The sequence below is a fragment of the Cavia porcellus genome, unplaced genomic scaffold, assembly GCF_034190915.1.
Source record: "Cavia porcellus strain 051 isolate PalLab524CR breed Dunkin Hartley unplaced genomic scaffold, mCavPor4.1 scaffold_16, whole genome shotgun sequence".
Classification (NCBI taxonomy): Eukaryota; Metazoa; Chordata; class Mammalia; order Rodentia; family Caviidae; genus Cavia; species Cavia porcellus.
The window spans coordinates 19,551,035-19,571,936 of NW_026947499.1; the positions used below are offsets into that span (position 1 = coordinate 19,551,035).

General features: G+C 46.9%; 2 protein-coding genes and 1 long non-coding RNA gene across 7 annotated transcripts; 1 reads left to right on the forward strand and 2 right to left on the reverse strand.

Moving 5' to 3' along the window:
• Positions 1 to 5,093: 5,093 nt before the first annotated feature.
• On the reverse strand, positions 5,094 to 15,019 carry Znf70 (zinc finger protein 70). 2 transcript variants are annotated; one of them, XM_063225847.1, is made up of 3 exons: positions 14,870 to 15,019; positions 10,192 to 11,587; positions 5,094 to 7,198 (listed from the first exon to the last, which is right to left on the reverse strand). In XM_063225847.1, the coding sequence occupies exons 2-3, from the start codon at positions 11,513 to 11,515 to the stop codon at positions 7,188 to 7,190; spliced, it is 1,335 nt and encodes a 444-aa protein (XP_063081917.1). In that variant the 5' UTR covers positions 11,516 to 11,587; positions 14,870 to 15,019; the 3' UTR covers positions 5,094 to 7,187. The 2 variants fall into 2 exon arrangements, with proteins under 2 accessions (XP_063081917.1, XP_023416630.1); XM_023560862.2 differs by having other exon boundaries at positions 5,094 to 11,587; positions 14,870 to 15,018.
• LOC106025251 (uncharacterized) lies at positions 15,020 to 19,042 on the forward strand. 2 transcript variants are annotated; one of them, XR_001198852.3, is made up of 3 exons: positions 15,024 to 15,388; positions 15,572 to 15,644; positions 17,375 to 19,042. It is a non-coding gene; the product is annotated as an uncharacterized LOC106025251 (long non-coding RNA). The 2 variants fall into 2 exon arrangements; XR_010039693.1 differs by having other exon boundaries at positions 15,020 to 15,644.
• Vpreb3 (V-set pre-B cell surrogate light chain 3) lies at positions 16,239 to 19,623 on the reverse strand. 3 transcript variants are annotated; one of them, XM_063225849.1, is made up of 3 exons: positions 19,472 to 19,623; positions 17,442 to 17,577; positions 16,239 to 16,641 (listed from the first exon to the last, which is right to left on the reverse strand). In XM_063225849.1, exons 1-3 carry the CDS (start codon positions 19,595 to 19,597, stop codon positions 16,361 to 16,363), a joined length of 543 nt encoding a protein of 180 aa, XP_063081919.1. In that variant the 5' UTR covers positions 19,598 to 19,623; the 3' UTR covers positions 16,239 to 16,360. The 3 variants fall into 3 exon arrangements, 2 of the variants coding, with proteins under 2 accessions (XP_063081919.1, XP_012996985.2); XM_013141531.3 differs by having other exon boundaries at positions 16,239 to 16,677; positions 19,472 to 19,615; XR_010039692.1 differs by lacking the exon at positions 19,472 to 19,623 and having other exon boundaries at positions 16,458 to 16,603; positions 17,442 to 17,576.
• Positions 19,624 to 20,902: the final 1,279 nt, after the last annotated feature.

Consider the following 20,902-nt stretch of genomic DNA (forward strand, 5'->3'; position numbering starts at 1 on the left):
TGTCTTTTATTATTTTTTGTTTGTTTGGGTTTTTTTTTTTTTTGAGACAGGGTTTCTCTATGTAGCCAGGCTGACCTTACACTCACTATGTAGGCCAGGCTGGTCTCAAACTTAATTCTCCTGCCTTAGCCCCCTCCCACACTGAGTGCTGGGATTACAGGTGGCAGGCATGCAACCACCACACCTGTAGTTTTTTTGTGTGTGTATAGAAATTGAACTCAGGAGCTGATACTTACCAGGCAGGTGCTGTGCCACTGAGCTAAATCCCCAGCCCACCTGGCTTTATGACAGTAAGGTTGCTTTTTTAAATTTAAACACTATATCTTTCCATCATCCCTTGAATGAGGTATAAATGAATTTTATGTTTAGACTTGAGTCCCATTCCCAAGATACTATATGCATGTAAATATTCCAAAATCTAAAATTCCAAACACTTCTGGTTCCATACTCCAAATGTAAATGTATTAATACTGAAACAAAGATTCAGTAGCCATAAATACTACAATCCCCTTTCAGTGACTGCTCCTGTGATCGCAGCTGCTCTGGATTCTCTCTGCCTGCAGCAGACAGCTCTGCAGATCAGGGCTGTTTGATTGCTGGGGACCTAAACTGCTCCTGCTCCTCCCTGAAATAAACAGTCGTTATTGGCAGCAGCCACTACCCCTGGGGTGCTCAGTGCTCCCAACGTATCCCTTCAGTCCCCACTGCATGACAGCTCCATCTCTCTGGGAGTCAAGCTCCATCCACCTCTTGTTATCTGGCATGAGAAGCCAGCGGGTCCAAAGCGTATGCTCTTACCATGCCCTGGTGGAAGCATTCCTCTTCGAGGAACTCAAACATTTAAACCACCAGGCTCCAAAGTTGCCTGGTTGGGAAGCAAACTTGCTAGTGGATTTCTGGACCCCTAAATCCTGGCTAGGGGTGAAGTGGCAGCGCATGATGGTTGTCAGGCTGTGTCTTCACTCTGATTTCTAGCATCATTCCATTGCACCCCAGGCATAATCTGTACTTCAGCCCTTCAGCCCAGCATACGTGCACTTCTTATTCTTGTTTAACTTTTTAAAAATTTATCACATAACACACACATACCCTCCTCATTTCACAGACATAGGCCATTGTTCCTACCATTTTCTCAAGCAGCTCTGGAAATCTTCATGGCTTTAGTTGCGCAGCCATGGTTGCCTTGGTGCCCTGAACTAATTCAAAATGTTCATCTTAGAGGCTGGGGATTTAGCTCAGTGGCATAAGTGCCTGCCTTGTAAGCAGGCAGTCATGAGTTCGATCCCTGGTACCAGTAAAAACAAAAAAGACCAAAAAAAAAAAAAAAAAAAAAGCATTATTACAAAATGTTCACCTTTCGTGGTCGTTTTGACTTTGGGGAGGAACTGGAAGTCCCGCAATGCCAGCTCTGATGACTAAGGTGGGTGAGGACACACTGTAATGCTTTTGTGGGCCTTCCTTTCTGTTGGAGAGCAGTTGGTAGCCGCATTTACCAATTTTTAGTAAACCTTGTAAAGGCATTAAAAAGAACTTCCAGAATTGCTTCAAAAGTTGCAGACACACCAGGAGTGGTGGCACACGCCTATAATTCCTAGCACTCTGGAGGCTGAGACAGGAGGAACTCAAGTTCAAGGCCAGCCTGAACTACATAGTAAGATCTTGTCTCGAAAAAACAACAAAGTGGCAAAAATTATGGGATATGTATATCTGAAGCAAGGAGACACAGGAAATACTTTGATATGTATTTTACTGTAATATATTTTTAATTTAATCATTCACTGTAGATTTTGCTCATACCCTGTATGCTTGAAAAGAATGTACACTTTTGCACTTAGATCTTATTTTGGTCCATGGAGGCCATTAAATTAACTGCCTTGTTCAAACATTCTCTTTTTTCCCTCATGATTATGTCATTAATTACAGAGATGTGTAAAAATCGGGGAGCATCCATGCACAGACAGGAGTCCCCGAAGCGCAGCTTTCTGGAGTCTCAACAGCTGGAGTTTTGCTCTCCTGGGTGGAACGGGGCTTGGGGTTTGCAGAACAGCCATGACAAGGAGAAGGAGACAGACACACGAGCACCAGACGGGGTTTTGTGATCCTGCTGCCCCAGCTCAGCCCATCAGGCTCAAGGCACCGCCTGCTGGTCTCTTGCCTTAACGTCAAAACCACACCGTGAGGGACAGCACCCCCTTCCGAGGCAGGCCGGGAGGGCACTGTCCCCTGTCCTGTTTTTATCTGTGTCAGTAGATCTATCAGGTCTTTCCTTTCCCTCTCTTTTACTCCCTTTTGCCATGTAGTATGGGAAAGTGAGCTCCTGAGCCTCTTCCACTGAGAAAGCGAAATGACAGGGTGTCCTGTTGTCATCTTGAAATTAACTGCAAGCTCCTCCCACCCTACTCTTCTGTGAGCTGGGCTTCTGGGTCCCCTGACCCCGTGAGTGAGGAAAAAAACAATGGGGAGGCGAACCTTGCCCATTGTGAGGGTCTGGTTAGGCCTGGGGTCTTGTGGCTGGGAACCAGCTTTTAGAGAACGTGGGCTCAGAGAAAATCATGTTTGGAGTGCTTGGGGAAATTTGTTTTTAGAAAAGGTGTAAATGAAAAAAAAAAAAAAAAGAAAAAGTGTAAATGTGTTAAATGTTTCAGTGACAACAGAAAAGCATAATACAAAAAAAATAGGGTTGGACCTTCTGTACTCTCCCACTCTCCACTAGCCACAGTACTGGCTTCCTCCTTGGTTCAAATCCACCTGACACCCAGAATTCAGCACAGGACGAGAGGAGGGTGCATGTGAAGGGCACCAGGCCTCCTCAGGGTAGCGAGCCTGGGACTGGGCCCCCACCTCCACTTTTACCCCATGGTCCTTCAATGGCCAAGAGTGGAGCTTCTCAAAGGGCATCCTTCCCGCCACAGGAAGGCAAGCTCAGGGAACACAGTACCTCTATGTGGCTGGAGCTTGGAGGACTTGGGGTGGGGCAGAGTAGGTTCAAACCAGAAGGGACTTGCAGATTGATCCGGAAACAGAGATGCCCAAAAATTTAAGGGGATGTTTTGAGGGATGGGTGACCCCATCAGACTTGCAGAAAGGGAAGATTGCTCAGGCTACAAAAAGGGGAAAAAAGATGGAAAATTGGGTTGGGGAGGAGACTGAGAGAGATGATAGCAGAGAGATGATAGCAGCTTCAACTAAGGTGGGCACAAATGAGAGGAGGAGGTGGTGCCGGGAGATAAGCAGGAGCAGGACTGGGGGAAAAGGATAAATGAGGAGGCCAGACAGGCAAGGGAGTCTAGTCTCTGGCATGAGAGCAAAAGCCTGGAGAAAAAGGCAAGCAATAGGAGACCTGAGATGCATCCTGTGGATGTAGAAGAGGGAAAAGCTGCTGGTTCACACAGCAAATCCTGGCGGAGGGCAGCAGGGATTCAGTACGCAGTGACACCTGCAGATCTTGCCCTTCAGGCCCAGTCAGGCAGAAAGGAAGATGAGTAGAGAGACATTAAGATGCTTCTGGCCATCTCCAGGGGAAGGACAAGTTAGCCTGGCTACAGGCAGTGACAAAGGAGCGCAGGGTTTTAAAGCCAGCCAGAAAAAGAGCGGGGGGAGGGAGGAAAGGAAGAAGGAGGAGGAGGAGGAAGACGAGGGAGGTGGAGAGAGAAAGAAGATGAGGGACGTTGAGAGAAAAGGAGGAGAGAAGAAGAGGAGAAAGAAGAGAAGGGAATTCAACAAGCCTCAGGTGTGGATCTCCCAAGTGCCTTTCAAATGGTCACAGACCGCCACCAGGTGGCGCTCTAGACTTCCCCTCATGTCCAACCACCAGGAGGGAGGCATGACAAAGCCACCCGACTGCAGTAACTGTAACAGACTGCAGAAAAAGCAAAGAACAGTTGAGCCCAGGGAACCTCAGAGGGTCTCCAACACTGCCCCACCCCCAGCATTCAGAAGATAACGCCAAGTGTTTGGCCTTTGTGGTGCAGAAGGGGCAGTCCCCGCAAGGCATCTTGGGACAAGATCCTGTACCACCTTGTACCCCAACCTCCCACTCACCAGACAACTTTACTTGCTACCAGATACTAAAGATTGGGTAGTCCTCCCAGAAGAAAAGGCCTTCTTTCCCCATTCCCAGAAAATCAATCCATCCTGCTTATACGGTATTGGTGGAAATCCACTTGTCCCCAAGCACCAAGCAACTCTGAGTGGACCGGGGCCACTTGGTTTTCACCGAGGCCCCTGATGACTGAACCCCATTGAGAAGTCTTGGTTGCACATGGCTGAGGCTCCGGCATAATATCCAGAATTGTTCCCCTTGGCTGTGGGGTGGATGCATTTCAGACCTTGAGCAACTCATCCAACTTCAGTTCCCCAATCTGTAACCATAGTGGCCAAAAGTGACCATCTTGAGCCTTTGCAGTGGTAAGCCCTCTTCCCACCCTCAACCCCCCCCCCCAAGCAGACACAAGCAGTGTCTTGCGGGTGTGAGGGAGATTGACATGGAGAGGACTGGCCAGGGACAGACACCGGGATCAGGAAATCAAAGGACTCGACATGTTCACTCAGGGAAGATGGGATGGATCTGTTATCACTGTTCTTTGCTATATCTGGCAGTGTTTTCTAAAAAGCAGGGCATAATGTAACATTCTACGTTACGCTGAGAGAACTTCGAGAGTGATTAAGAACAGAAATTTTAAGAAATACCTTAGGTCTCAGGGTGTAGCTGAGTGGTAGAATGTATACTTAGCGTGCATAAGATCCTGGGTTTGAACCCAAGTATCACACACACACAAACTTCAAAACACCAACAGTGTGAAATATGTTGGTACGCCTTACACCTGTGAGCCCCACGAGGCTGCGAGATGCCTCATTCCTCCAAGTTACAGCTAAGGACACTGAAGCACAGGTTATGATGTGAGGAGCCCAAAAACAGTGAGAAACAGAGATGAGGAGGAGCAGGTGAGTCCAATGTCAGACCTCTAGTCCACCCAGAAATGACGCTCCGTACGTAGTTAGTAACCCATAGAGACGGGTAGGAAATAAGCATGGCCTTTTTTGGGTTAAAGGAGTTAATATAGTAAAGTTAAAATAAATGCCTTGCTCAACAATAACATTAGTAACATAATTTTATGTAACAAGAAAAATACAAAGAATCAGAAAATGAAATCTGACAATTCACTGCTTATAAGTTACAGATAAATAGCAAAATATACACACAATTTAAAAAATCAGAGGCTGAGCTAAACGCAAGAAAAGCGAGAGGTTTTAATTATATTTGGAAAAGAGAAGCTTAAGCTAGAAGCATTAAGAAGCAAAAGGGGGTACCAAAAGGCACAGTCTTCCAATATATCACTATTAATATATATGTTCCACAGTTTCACATTGACTTATACCCTGCCTGTTTTGCAAAGACTTTTTGCGAGAACTGTATCAACACAGCAACCTGTATGAAAAAGAGAGTTTGGGGGTTCAGCTTGGTGGCCTGCCTGGCAAGCGAAAAGTTATAAATTTAATCCCAGGACCAAAAAAAAGTAAGAGAAACAGATATTGAAAGTGAAACAGAAGCCGTACCTAGTGGCCTCATGCTGATAGTCCCAGTTACTTAGGAGGCTGAGGCAGGAGGATCACTTGAGCCCAGAAGTTCAAGGGCAACCTGGGCAACACAGTAAGACCAACTACAAAATCATAACAATAATAATATAAAAATAAAATAGGAACAAACAAAAGGACAAACATATAAACTCAGACATTAGATCAGGTAAGTGTTAACCATTCTGGGGTCACAAAGCCCTTACAAAAATATCAATGGGACAGGCCTCCCCATTCGTGCATGCATAAATTCACACATCTTGCTCCACACCTATGCATCCACACGCCCTAAAATCCCTATACGCTTAACCCAAGGCAATCTTTAGATCCCAGGTTAAGAACTTTGAAATAAAGGGAAGTTAGTGCATGATTAAGTAATTTAAGCAATTGAGTTAACAAAGTTGATAATGTATCCTGGCTCAAAAAAGTTCCATAGACATCTGGAAATGTTGATACCATAGTACTAGAAGTAAGCGGCATTGACCTAAGCATTCATCCCTTGTAAATATTAAAAAACAACACATGGGCCAAAAGGAAATTCCTAGGACTATAAAAACAAGCAAAAAACATGTGAAAATTTATGAAAACCAGACAAAGCTCTATGTAAGGAAAAAACTATAAACCAAAATATCTACATTCACTAGCAATTCTAAAAATATGCTTAACTATTTCTAAATAATCTTAAAAAGTATTGAGGCTGGGGATTCAGCTCAGCAGCATAAGTGCCTGCTTTGCAAGCGCATGGCCGTGAGTTCAATCCCTGGTACCGATAAAAAAGTATGACACCAAAAGGGGGAAGCAGATACATTTTAACAAAACATTTAGATTAGTAAACAAAAATCAAGAGTTGGCATTTTATAAAACTCAAATGCATCTAAGTAAAGCACTGCTGGATAAAGGAAAAAATGTGAAATAGTAAAAACAAAAGCAAACAATTCAACTAAAAGATGGTAAAGAGTCAGAGTGTAGGCCAGGGGCTGAATGCTTGTCTAGTATGCTTAATGCCCTGGATTCCATCCCCAGAGCTGCAAACAAAACAAAATATTACCAGAGACTATCTTTTATAATTTTACACTGAATCTAAATGAGATCTCTTTTAAAAATATACAGTAAGACTGAAAGAGTTTAAATAAAAGTAGGCTCTGCTCATATTTCCCAAAAAAAGTACCTGCTCTTAACAATTTTTATGTAAGAATCTGTTAATCCTGGGAGGAGGGAGCAGTCTTTATCCCCATATTATGTAAGAAGAAGAAATGGGAGGGAAGAGAAGGCAGAGGGTGAAGAGGAGGAGGCAGAAAGTGCACATTGCAAAAGGTGAAAACAGCGTCCAGTGAATCGTAAGAAGCCAGGCACAGACAGACACGGCCTCTAGCAGGGGCCGCCCCGACCCCTACGTTCATGTTCCTCCTGCACAGGGAATGAGCCAGATTGGCCGAAGCAGAGCCTACACGCAGCCAACTCCTGAACGTTGGCTTTAAGCAGAGTACTGACCTGTGCAAAGTGATGCTGTAAAAATCAGCGCTGGGTGTGATGGCACAGCAGTATAACCTCAGCATTCTGGGAACCAGAGTCAAGGATCACAAGTTTAAGTCCAGCCTGGGCAATTTAGTGACTTAGTCAGACCCTGTCTCAAAATAAAAAGGATGAGGATGTAGTGTGTGAGAAGGCTTTGGGTTTAACTGACAGAAAAAAAAAAATAGTAGTGACAAAAAAATAGTAGTGACAAAAAATTTTTAAAAATCAACTTGCGCTGGTACAGTGGCACATCCCCAAAATCCCAGCAACTCAGGAGGTCAGGACAGGAGCATCACAAATCTGAGGTCAGCCTGGGCAACTTATAGGAAGATGTTAAAAGGGGTTGGGGATGTTGCTCAGCATGGTATAGAGCCTCTGAGTTGTACCCCCAGGACCAAAAAAAATCAATTTGACTGGGTGTGCAGAAAGGGCAAGGAGGAGAAGCCCCAAGGTAGGTGACAGATGCTTGCTGGATAAGGACAGGCCTACCCAAGACAGAATGGGGCGAGGGCCAAAGAGGTAGATGTTCTGGGGGCCCTACCTAACGGTACCTACTATCCCAGTTGAGTCGTGGCATTCCCTTTTGACTCTTGACACACGACTGAGAACTTCTTATTAGCTGCCTGCAACAGTGCCCAGGGCCACCTATCCTGTCCTGGGATTCCACAATCCAGCTGGCCATACAGTGGGTTCTGAGGGACAGCGGGCTGCTGGAAGAAACCAAGACTCCCACTGGGATCTCTCTAGCCCATGATTCAAAATTTCAGGCCTAAACTGGGTGTGGTAGCACACATCTGTAATCCCAGCACTCAAGAGACTGAGGCAGGAGGATTGCCACAAATTCAAGGTCAGTTTGAACTACATAGCAAGACCCTGCCTCAAAACGAAATCTCTGGTCTACTGGGCCTCATTTAGGAATAAATATGGCTTTTTGTGTTTTACTCATCAAAACTATATACCACACCATGTTTCTGACCAGCTGAAATGGCCATATCACCATGATACAGTCATGTGATTCAAACATAAACTCTTGGAAAACTTTAAAACATCCCTGACTGTCTCTCTCCTACCTTTGAGGAGTCTGGGCAGTACTAGAGATTCCCCACAGGGCAGGGAACGTAGCTCTGTAGAGCTCTTGCCTAGCATGTGCAAGGCCCTGGGTTCAATTTCCAACACTACAAAAAGAGATCTCTGGCATGGGATGAATGCTCTTAGCAAGACAATTGGCACTGCCTAGCCTGTTCCCAGGGCCCAAGGATGGTGTCAGGAGAGTGAGAGAACAATCTTCAAGCTCTGCTCTGTCAAAGTAAACAGACTGACACAGGAAGCTGTAGGAGCTAGCTATGTGAAAGCCCAGCTTGGGCGGGGCTCAATGCTTGGCCACATGCTGTAACTTATACTACCTAGGGAGCTTCAGAAACATACCAGGCATCTACCACTGGTGATTCAATTGGTCAAGGTGGGACATGGCACTTCTTAACCCCCAGGTGAGCTACAGTTAGGAAGGTAGGAAAGTTCACGGGAGCATGGATGACACCATTGCAGTGGGAGAGTCTAGGAGGACACATCAGTGTGTTGGACCCTTCTATGGTCTGCAGATAACCTGCGTCAGGGTAGAAGAGGGCTCGCTCAGGATCTCCATTCTCAGCCGCCACCCATGATTGCTCAGCTGCCCTTTTAAGGGTGGCCCCATTCTACAGAGAAGCCTTGAGAGAAGCCCTTAGAATAGGTCTCATCACTCCGATGGGGAAACAGCCCTAGGAAGTTGTGGGGCCTAGGTCAAACGAATAGGAGAGGGCAGCACTGGATTTTGAGCCCTGACTTTTTTTTAGAATTACACATGTTAATCTGATTGACATGGATGAAGTAGGGAGACCATGAAAGAAATTTAGTTTGAGCTCTGCTTTATGGATAACCAGATGAAATTTTTCTAAAAAGCACACTTGGGAAGTTTTAAAAACCACATTTGTCAGAATGCCTCAGGAAAGCATTCTATACAGGAAACCCACTCTTTGCAGACTAGGAAAATAATGATTGAAATCAGACCTTCTTTTTTTTTTTTTTTTTTTTTTTTTTTGTCTTTTTCCTTTTTATCGGTACCGGGGATCGAACTCACAACTGCTTGCTCGCAAGGCAGGTGCTTATACCGCTGAGCTAAATCCCCAGCCCCGAAATCAGACTTTCTGATTGAACCTTGGCTTCCTCCTCCGTACCACCTGCTTCCCAAATCCCAACACCAAAGAGCAAAGACAGGAATCTGTGTAACTGCCGGACCCGAAGTGGGCCATGCTGGCATCCAAGGCACACTGTGCTCTTGGAGCACCAGGCCTCAGGGAGTTGTTGTTCCTGGAGGGCATCAGTACCCAGCACCCAGCTGAGTCACGGGTGTCAAACATCCTGTGATCGCAACAGGGCCAAACCTCTGCCCCCTTGCGATAGATCCATTGAAAGACTCCACTCTCAGGGTAACCAGAGGGTTAAGAGACCATGCCCAGGGCATCACCACTCTCACCAACCCCAAACTATTCTTTTTGGACCCTTCTCTGGCTTGGTAACATGTTTTGCTTATTACCATCAATGCCTAACTCAGGCAGAGAATTCTATTTTGCCCCTTTCGTATCTACTTTTGAATTTACTTTCTTTGACTGACTTGACTTGGACTATGAATATGTTTTCTGTCTTCTGAAAGTGCCAGTCTGCTACCTGATTTAAAGAGTAAATCTAAAATTTCCTGGGTTTATCTCTACTTTCTGCCTCTTGACATCTTCTAGACTCTTAAAGAGAGCAGAGACAGAGAAAAACAGAATCTCATCTGCAGGCTTGAGAGTCAAATGGGAGACTAAGAAAGCTCAAAGCCAGCTCTCTTAAGGGCTCCCCTCCCCCTGTGCCCCTTCTCTTCTACCCAGGAAATTGGGAGAGACCACAGTGCCACACGGAGCTTCCTGGTATCGGGGATGCTCAGGAGGGCCCCGTTGGAGGGTGTCCATCCTGCAAGGTTATCAGAGAAGTAGGTGTTGTCTCAGTGACAAAGTGATAGGGATATGGACTCCATCTAGCAAAAGCTTCCATGACGGGGCTTCTCCTTCTAGAGATTTTCCTCACCATGGATCTTTTGATGCCGGATCAGGTGTGAGCTCCCTCGGAAGGATTTGCCACACAGATTGCACTCATAGGGCTTCTCTCTGGTGTGCGTTTTATAATGTTCGATGAGAGCTGACCTGTGCCTGAAGGCTTTGCCGCACTCACAGACATAGGGCTTCTTGCCGGTGTGGATCCGCTGGTGCTGAATCAGCGCAGAGCTGTGGCAGAAAGCCTTGCCGCACTGAGAGCACTCATAGGGCTTCTCCCCAGTGTGGATCCGCTGGTGCTCTATCAGCGAGGAGCTCTGGCTGAAAGCCTTCCCACACTTATGACACTTGTAGGGCTTTTCACCAGTGTGGGTCTTCCAATGTTCAATGAGGTTGGAGCTCTGGCTGAAGGCTTTTCCGCACTCTTCACATTTGTAAGGTTTCTTCCCTGTGTGAATCCGCTGGTGCCGGATGAGGTGGGACCTATGACAAAAGGCTTTTCCACAGAGATCACATTCGTGGGGTTTCTTTAGGGTGTGGATTTTCCGATGCTGGCTCAGGCCTGAACTCTGGTTGAAGGATTTCCCACATTCCTTACACTGATAAGGTCTCTCTCCTGTATGAATTCGCTCATGTTTGCGGAGGCTGGAGCTCCGGCTGAAATCCTTCCCGCACTCCCTACACTCATAGGGCCTCTTCCCAGTGTGGATTTTCTGGTGTTGCGAGAGAGCTGAGCTCTGGCGGAAGGCCTTCCCGCACTCCCGGCACTCATAGGGCTTCTCGCCGGTGTGGATGATCTGATGGCGCAGGAGATGAGAGCTCTGGCTGAAGGCCTTGCCACACTCACAGCACTCATAGGGCTTCTCCCCAGTGTGGATGACCAAGTGTCGCAGAAGGTGTGAGCTCTGGCTGAAGGCCTTGCCACACTCATGACATGCATAGGGCTTCACTGGTTGTGGGGTTCTGTGAGGTGCATTAGGTCCCACGTCCTCCCTGCCTGCTTCTTCATGAGCTCGTGGGCTGCACTCTTCGCCATGGAGGATCTGACACACGCTGATGTCGGGTTTCTCGAGAAAGGCTGGGCCAAATATCTCCTCGTCCTGGAGTCTGGCCCCTGGTAGGATACTCTGAGGCTGCACAGGGCTTGAACAGAGGCTGAAATTCCCCTCGTAATCATCACGTTCCAAGTCTTGCTCCCCAAGAGGGATCTCCTTGTAAATAACAGCCATTTGTTCCAAACCTCTTTCCTGAAGAAAAGGGTCTCCCAGGTCTTCCTCTGGGAAAAATTCTTGCTGTGTTTCTAACCTGTCCTCAAACACAAAGGTCTCACTAAACTTGGTTGCTGGGGGAACCTCCATTGTGAATCTGAATCCCAATGACTAGGTCTTTAAAAACACTCTTCTTTGAGCTCCATTCACTGTTCTCATAACCTGAAAATAAAACAAGGGATGTTGTCAAGTCAGTAACTCAAGGATCGCACAGATGCCTCCTTCCATGTTAGAATTTACGGCAGAAAAGAACACATGAATTGGACATGGTAGCGTATACCTATAACCTCAGCAGGGAGGCTAAGGCAGGAACACTGCAGATTCAATCCCAGTCTGAGCAATTTAGCTGTTTAACAACACCTGTCTCAAAAAATAAACAGTCTAAATGGGGAATGGTGGCACCTGCTTATGATCCCAGCTTTCAGGAGGCTGAGGCAGGTGGATCGCTGCAAATCTAAGGCCAGCCTGAGCTACACAGCAAAACCCGTCTCAAAAAAACAAAACAAAGCCAAGTGTGGTGGCGCACACCTGTAATCCCAGCACTGGGGAGTCGGAGGCAGGAGGATCAACTCGAGTTCAAGCCAGCCCAGGCTACAAAGTGAGTTCAAGGCCAGCCTGATCTGTATTGAGACCCTGTCTCAAAAAAATAAAAATAAAAAATAAATAAAAAGGTCTGGGGATGTAGCTTAGTGCACAGCCCCTGGGTTTAATTCCCAGTACAGCACAAAAAAAAAAGTAAGAAAGAAAAAAAAAGACCAAAAGAATATAGTATAAGAGCCTTGGCCTTGATATAATCTCAAATAGAGTCAAATTTCATTTACTAGAAACAACCAGAAGACAAAGAGACAAAATCAAAATCAAGTGCCACATTAGGAAGTCTAGACTCAGAATGAGTGTTCACAAAGGTGGGCAGAAACAGGAAGTGGAGCCACTGTGGAAAGGGGGCAAGCCTCTGGTGACTAGAAGATGCTGGTGGTGGGATTTTGGGGAAAGACAGGGTACAGCAGTGCCACCTTCAGCATCAGCCTAGACCCTCTCACCCTCACCCAACCCAACCTGGCCTGTCTGCTTCCTGAAACCAAATGCAGGGCATGTCTATGCTCTGTCCTCACTGTCACTGTGCAGCTCAGGATTCAGTGCAACTCCCCAAGATTTTTTCAAAAATCACCTCTTAACTGGCTGCCTATCTCCAACTGAGACCAAAGTCAAACACCCAAACACAAGCTTGATCTTGTATTTCCTTCTTGGGATCTTGCAGCAGCTCAAATCCTTCCCATGTTCCTTCATACCCAACCCCTCCAGTCCCCGTTCCCTACACACTAATCTCCTAGCTCAATAATTCATTTCCACTGATTTGTCTTCTCCTAAAAGGTTCTTCCCCCTGCTCTCAGACTGCAGCCCGCTCATCTTTCCATACTGGACCCAAATGTCCCTTAGCCTCTGCATTCGCAGACTCGTGGCCATCTTGGTGGGGTGAGGTATTGGTTGTACCCTGTCACAGCACTCACCATCCTGCATATTTACAAGACTGTCGCCAAAATTAGTCTCCCAGATCTCTAAGAGAAAATTCTGTGCTCCTTCAATTGTGGAATTCCCAGTCCCCAACACAACAGCATAATCTCAATGTAGCACTGTTAAATGATCAAAGGGAGGAAAAGCCATTTGTTTCTATGCTATAATTCTTTTTTCTTTCTTTTTTTTTTTTATTGGTACTGGGGATTGAACACACGACTGCCTGCTTATAAGGCAGGTGCTTATGCTGCTGAGCTAAATCCCCAGCCCTCTATGCTATAACTCTTACACTTTTTTCTTTTTTGTCAACTAATTGTTTAGGACATGTAAAAAATAAAAACAGCACTGTTCCAGTGGAAAGGGGTCTGTTTTCACAGAGGCAAGGAAAGATGCTAGAACCTATTCAGCTCTCCATTCTGCAATAGTGACTGCTGAGGAAGGTGCTCAGAGCACCATTCAGAAGCTTCTGTGCTAGATAAAAGAGAAGTCCTCAAGTGATACGATCATAATAACAACTCGTCATGTTTATGAGTACCTACTGTGTACTGGGCAGCACCAGAAGTTCATATGCATTAAAAAAAGAAGTTCATATGCATGTCTCATTTACTTATTTATTTGAAAAGCATCTCTCTGAGTTGAAGACTGTCCTTGAACTCACTATGTAGCCCAGGCTGGCCTTGAACTTGCAGTGATCCTCCTGCTTCAGCCTCCCAAGTGCTAGAATTACAGGTACCACCATACCCAGCTCAGCCTATGCTTTTCAACTTGGAGTCCAATAATCTTCCATTTTCACCCAGCTTCTCATCTTCTAGTCCCATCCCTTCGTTGTCCTACACACTCTCTCTCAGTAGGTCCAACTGTGAGTTTCTCTTCAACTTGCCTGCCAGTGTCATGTTCTGTGCCTGCTTGTGGCAACCAGTTACTGACTTCTGATCTTCTCTGCCAATCCCCCTAGATGTTCATTCCTGGCCAGCCAAATCATACCGCTATGCGCAGCATCATGACAGATTTCAAGTTTCCAATTTCAGCTTGGACCTCAGCATGCAGTGCTGGCATCCAATGACCTCTTTACTGCCAAATCCCTTTCTTCTTGGTCCTCACTTTCCCAATCGATTTGGCATTGCTCACCAATATCTCCTTTTTCACACGGGACATTTCAGAAATTGCAAACTGGCAGCATGGGGATCCTGCCACATAGACACGTTTGGTTTGGTTCTCAAAGAGTTTTTCCTTAGTTGCCAATTTTAAAACGCAGTAGGTTTCTTGCATTGTCTTTAAAAAAAAACTGGAAGACATGACAATACGTCTTTGAATAATCCACACTGCCTACCTGGATGTCACAAGTTTTGAGCTTGCCTCTACTGCTCCCCGACCCTGATCCCACTTTATTCCCGTGGTTTCTGAAAGTTTTCTTCTCAATCTTCATGCCCTCTGATCCCTCCTTCTTGGTATGTGTAGAATGCAAATCTTCCTCCACCCACCTGTTACATCCGGGTATTTCCCACGTTCTCTCCTTACAGATTTTCCATGTCCAATATGTGGTAGCCCCTACATGCTTAAGACTCTATTATGCATAAAAAACCTGGTAATCATTTAATCTGTTCCAATGTGTTAGGTGTTTTTGAATGAAAAACCGATAGATCTGGAACCCTATGTTTCCTATCTCTCTAGGGGCCTTCTCCAACTCTTCCTGCATCAGTCACCCACCTTCCAGGGTGCCCCTCCACGGCCCGGGCACTGGGCAAACCCTCAGTGTGGTCAGGGTCTCCTGGCTAGAGACACGCCCAGCCGTAGACCCGCACACGCTGCCTGGCTGAAGACGCGCCGCGCCTACACACTTCCCATCAATTGGAGCCAGCCCTAAGAGGGGCTACCAGAGGGACAGGTGGTCAGTCGTACTCAGGTCACACTGGCGGACTCGCTGCCACTCACCTGAGCCGGGGCGGGGCGGTGCACCTGGCCTGGGGCGGGGCCGCGGACGGGCGGGGCGGGGCTGCACCTGAGCAGCTCCAACCCGCGGTCGTCGCGGCCTCGCTCTGCGGCTGCAGCTGACGCGCAGCCCTGGGTCCGCTGAGAACCTGGAGTCCCGCCCCCGGCCTGCGGGCACTTCCGGGACCGCTCTACGCCGTGCGGAGGTCCTGGCATCTCGGTGGTCCCACCGCCTTAGTGCGGACGGCTCTTAACAACCCAGAAGCTAGGGCAAAGGAATCGGATCAGAAAAGGCTCTCTGATGAGAGGAGTGACTCGCCGCCGTGGGAAAAACAGAGCTGCGCCACTGTTGGCCGGAGTGCAGAAGAAAAACTGAGGCCAGGAAAAGCGGGCACCTGCTGCCCCTGCGCGGCGTCTAAGTGCGAGACAGGCGCCACCCATCCAGGAGTCTGATGTTTTGAGAAGAGGAAACGACCCCCAGAGTTCTCAAGAAGTCCTCTTTGCATTCTCCTTCTCTCGAGGGTACCGTAGTCCTCTTTCCCCTCCCTACTCCCACAGAGACAGATTGGGGGTGTGGCTGGGAGTGTAGCCTGGACCCTGGAGCCTCTAATTTCTGTGTCAAGATGCTGAACTCCACACATGTGGCGCCTCTTAGGGACACCAGAAAGGAAGGAAGGGGAGCTTGTTTTGTTTTTGTGCTTCTAGGGATCTATCCCAGGACTTCCTGCCTTTGGAAGCCACACATGCCCCAGTTCCAGACACAGCTCCACCTCTGAGGGTAAGACTTGCCCATCCATCCATTTCTCTGCCCCTCCACCCATGGCAGCTCAGGTGTGGCCACCCATCCTGTCAAAAAGCTTCCAAGAGATATCAACCGAATCACACGAGACCAACAGAACACACAGGTAGAGAGGGATGTTACCCAGGTATCTGCCCACTTTTCTTCTGCACAGTCTGCCCTGGCCCTCAAGTGCCTCTCAGTTCCCTCCATGCCCCATGCCACCGACACACACCTGCCTCCCTGCTGCATCAGTGACCCATGGGGCCTTTGCACAGACTCCATGTGGGAGGCAGGGGCTGCTCCTTCATAAGTGAGTAACATTGGCTTTTTGGGGACCAGCCTCCCCAGACTGTGTGAGCGTTGGACAGTCAGCCATGCAGAACTGGGGGCAAAAAGGGCTGGTTCCTTTTTCTCCCCATCTAGTGCCTCGGGTCACCGGAAGAACAGACCAGTAGGCTGAGCCTCTGGGGGCCAAGAGTAAGGCTGGGCCACTCCCCAAGGGTCTCAGGTGCTTCCTCTTTAGCAACAATCCCACACACACTCCCAGACCAACTACAGTCTTTTTTTTGTTTTTCAGTCAAAAACTCATGGTTTTCATAATAATGTTGAATTTTATTAACCTACTATACAGAGAAGAAAAGCAAGGATCAGAGAGAGGGTATCCAAGTTCAGGGGCAGAAATAGGAGGCAGACTGGAACATTTATCCCATGCTTCACCCCTGGGGATCAGAGCTGTAGCCAACAGAGCAGTAGTAATCTGCGTCATCCTCAGGCTGCACTGGGCTGATGGTCAGGATGCAAGCATTGTGGGCTGCATCCTTGGCAGCTGAGAATCGATCAGGAATATCATCAGGCCGGTGGAAGTCCTCCTCCGAATTGTAGTAGAGAAGGTAGCGGGGGGCACTACCTGCCCGCTGCTGGTACCAGGATACTCCATAGTCTGCAATGCTGGCATGCTGGGGGATGAGTGTGCAGGAGAGTTGAGCCACTTGGCCTGGAAAGACCAGCAGTGCATCCGGCTGGGCCAGGGCTGGTTGGGAGATTGAGAGATACAAACCCACTGAGCCCAGGCCTGGGTCCTTTCCATCCTGCCCCTGCCTAGGACGACTTGGTCAAGGACTATAAGGGGATACCCACTTCCATAGCCCTATGCAATGGGATTGGCACAGGAAATCTGGTTCCATGTGACTCAGGTTACCCTTTCTAGGCCTCTGTTTCCCTTTGTGAGTGGGTGCTTTGGAGTCAGTGACCCCAGTTCCCAAGGCTCCATGTTCACTTAAACATAGGATTCGCACTCAGGATTCTCCTGCTCCCCTCCTCCCTCTCTCTGCAGACCTTTCCCCTTGAATTTCATGACCCTTACAAATTCTGACTACAGGCTAACAAAACCCCAGGAGACTCTTGGACTGTATGACCCATCAGATCAGACTCAGGCTACTGGCCACTAAGGACTTTCTTAGGGTTAGGCCTGTGGAGTAGGGACCAGCCCAGGCGAGTTTCCCCTGTGAAAAATTAAAGTGTTAAGCTCTGTTCTTCTTAGATACCCCAAAGGAAGAGTCTGAAAGGACCTCAGTAATATTTTATTAACAAATGCAGAAACCAAGGCCCACCCAGGGAAGTGACTAGCCCTAGGTCAGGGGCAGAACTGCCTGGAGCCAGTTTGCCCTCTAACTCAGTCCCTTTCCCAGGACTTTCTTGTTTGTCCTTATTGATTTGCTTCTTTGCAGGGACCTTCCCAGGTCAGTGCGATCCCCCACTCCACCCCAAGGTCAGCCAGGCCATGGGAAGGCTCACCTGTCAGGAAGGCTCCCATCAGCAGGAGAACCAGGCACTGGGAACAAGCCATGACCAGAGGCAGAGAAACAGGCAGGGAGATGTTCTGCTGGACTGTGCTCCACGTGCGAGTAGCGGCACAGGACTGAGAAGACCGCTGGACCACAAAAAAGCATGCAAATTAACCATTGACTGAGGAAGGAGAGGTGTGGCTAGGGCCAATAGCCTGGTCCCATCTTCCCAAATGTCAAGGTCCTGGTGGGCAGAAACTCGCAAATCCTTAAGAGCTATTATAGCAGGAGGTTGAGACCTGCTTTAGTTTTTGTAGCACTGGGGATCAGCCCAGGGTCTCAAACATGCCGGGCAAATGCTATACCACTGAGCTAGAGCCCTGGCCCCAGAATCTACTTTTGTATGGAAGTACAAGTAGAATATGGGGAAGTATGCAAACCTTAAACAAAATAGGTCAGTGATTTTATATAACATACATGTGTACACACAGAGCACTGTAATCTCCATCTGGATCAAGACTTAGAACATTTCCAGCCGGGCGTGATGGCACACACACACTCTGAGAGGCTGAGGCAAGAAGATTACAAATTTGAGCAGCACGGGCAGCTTAATGACTTAGTGAGACCCCGCCTCAAAAAAAAGGGAGGGGGGCGGGGCTGAGGATGTAGCTCAGGCCATTCCCAGTACTAAAAGAAGAAAAAGAAGCAAAAGAAAGAGAAGAAAGGGGAAAAAAAGGAAGAAGTTAATTTGTGTGTCTCCAGAGGCAACTCTTCCTCACTGTTCTAGGGTAATATTCTATCCCTACTATACCTTGAATCTAGAATGTCTCTCAAAGGCCTATTGTTAAAGACTTGGTCCAAGAGAAAAAAGGCCAACTGACCGTGAAACCTCCAGACTGTGAGCAAAATAAACCTTTTCTACTTATAAGATGTTTATCTCAGGTCTTACACCCTTCGTTATAATGATGGAAAGGTTAATGTCCAAGGAAACCACTATTCTGCCTTCTATCACTTTAGAATTATTTTACCTACTCCAGAATTTCTACTACAAATAGAATTGTTGGGATAAAATTATAGTGTAAGGGCACACGTGTAGACTAACAAACTTACAGGTATTTCAGAGCACAAGCTAGAGATGAATAGTAGCCTCTGCCTAGGCTGTACCTTGTCACATAGCCACTCCGATGAATTCAGCCAGCCTTGACAGTCTGGGCTCAGCTGCTTTTCTTCTGATAACATGCTGGGCCCATTTGACTTGTCCAGCTTATGTTTCCCTTACCTAAGAAAATATATTGCTCCTAACTGGCTTCAAGGACTTTGATTGGGATGAAGTAACCAGTCAAAAATACTTTTTAACTCTGCTAGTTTTGCTTGAATCCTCTTCCTTCACCTCCAAAATGTTCCTCCATTATGATAAACAATTCCTTTTAATGTAGAGTCAGTTTACCTGACAATGTATGATTTAATTCAATCCATATAACCAATCTAGTAACACCTCGTACTTCCTGCTTGCAAATTGTATTTAAACTGAACAAGGATCTGCTTTGGTATTGATGATTTGGAACTAAGATTTCCATCAGCCCGCTAGCATAATAAACAAGTTGTCTTCTAGCTCCTTGGTGCAAAGTCTTCCATTTGATTTGATATTGGTTTTTCTGTATCAGAATGATAGTGTGTGTTCTATATTTGTGAAGGTGTGTGCCTGCTTCTTTTGTCCAATATTATGAGAGTCATCCACATGCAGGCAACAATACAGGCTGGGGAATACATAATCATTCCCCAGCTGTGTATAATCCATTTTGTAACGATACCACAACTGGCTGATCCATTCTCTTGTTACTAGACATCTGAGAGCTTTCTATGTCCTGACTAAGACCAATGAACATGCCTGTCAGTGAACACTCCTATCAGTGTCTTCTGGTATACCCGTGTTCTCATTTTCCACCCAGCAGCGGAACTGCCAGGAGGTAAGAAACGTGTACATTTAGATTTAGTGGACACTGCCAAGGTCTCCAACATGCTGCACCAACCTGTACTTACACCAGCAACATAAGACAGTTGTAGTTCTGTTAAATCCTTGCCAGCCTTGACAATGTAAGTCCTTTTCATTTTCCAGATGGAGGACAGCTGAGGTGGTTTACACCTTAGATTTGAATTCGAGCTCATTATCTTCAGTGTGTGATTGCAGCCAAGTTACTCCTCCTTTGTGTACCTTAGTTTCCTCATCTGGAAAATAAAGATTAGCACATTGGCAGCTAGAGGAGAGTGAAGATGCAAAGAGAGCATATTGTCTTGGTCTTGGATATTTCTTGCCACTAAGACACAATAGCTGAAACCCAAAACTTAAAGGAGAGTTTTATTTTGGCTCACATTTTCAGTCCAAGGTCAACATTTGACTCCAAGGCAAAAATGTATGGTGAAAGAGTCTGGGTGAGGACTTCTCATCCTATGGCAGTCAGGAAGCAAAGAGCAAAGGGAGGCCAGGCGTGGTGGCACCTGCCTGTAATTCCAGCATTTGGGAGACTGAGGCAGGAAGATAGATCACTGAAAGTTCGAGGCCAGCCTGGGTTACATAGTGAGTTCAAGCTCAACCTGAAGTACACAGTGAGACCTCGTCTCACAAAAGAGCAAAGAGAGAAGCTGGGGAGGGAGATACACCTTTCTAGGTCATTTCCCCAGTGACCACTTCTTCCAGTCATACCCTGTACCCTAAGGACACAGTTAGCTGTGAATTGATTCTTCAGTGAATTAATCCACTGATGAGAGTAGTGACCCATGATGCAATCGCATCCCAAAAGCCTCACCTCTGAGCACATGAGGCTTTAGGGAGACATTCTAGACCTAATAATAGAGGTGTCGGCTCAGTGCTGGGCACACTATATTAAGTACTGTAGTTTGGATTTGAAATGTTCCTCAGAAGCCCATGTGTTAAAGGCTTGGTCCTCAGGTTGGCACTCCTGGAATATTGTGGAATCTTTAGGAGGCCTAGCAAGAGACGTCAGATTACTAGGGATATGTCTTCAATGATGTAGTGGGAAACTGTCTACTTTCTATCTCTTTCTTCCCAGTTGTCATGGGGATGATCAACTGCTGTGCCACCATGTGTGGCCTCACAACAGGACCAAAAGCAGTGGCCTGAAGCCATCAAAACTATGAGCCAAATAAACCTTTCCTCTTTTATCCGGTTGATGGTCTCAATTATTTGTCACTGTAATGGAAAGCCAACTAATACACTGTGTCTTTTATTTTCTGCATTCCCATGCTGGGGCCTTGCCAACCTTGAAGGAACTCTTAGATTATCTTATCTTTAGAGATACAAAACTATTATGCATTTTTCAAATGCAAACCTACCAATTCCGAGCCCACAGCCCAAAAATCCCCTCTGATACTGGACTCTCAGACTCCACCTGTTAATCACCCAGGGTCGGTTACCATACTGTTGGGAAAAAACTCCTATGCCTGAGTCCATTA

What these genes read in the sequence shown, in the direction of transcription:
- Znf70 (XM_023560862.2), bottom strand. Translation starts at nt 11,515, where the DNA reads ATGGAGGTTCCCCCAGCAACCAAGTTTAGTGAGACCTTTGTGTTTGAG.
- Vpreb3 (XM_013141531.3), bottom strand. Translation starts at nt 19,597, where the DNA reads ATGAGCTCGAATTCAAATCTAAGGTGTAAACCACCTCAGCTGTCCTCC. An exon ending in AACTGTCTTATGTTGCTGGT is followed by an intron (nt 17,578 to 19,471) that starts GTAAGTACAGGT and finishes TTTGTGGTCCAG; the next exon opens with CGGTCTTCTCAGTCCTGTGC. An exon ending in GATGGGAGCCTTCCTGACAG is followed by an intron (nt 16,678 to 17,441) that starts GTGAGCCTTCCC and finishes TCTCCCAACCAG; the next exon opens with CCCTGGCCCAGCCGGATGCA.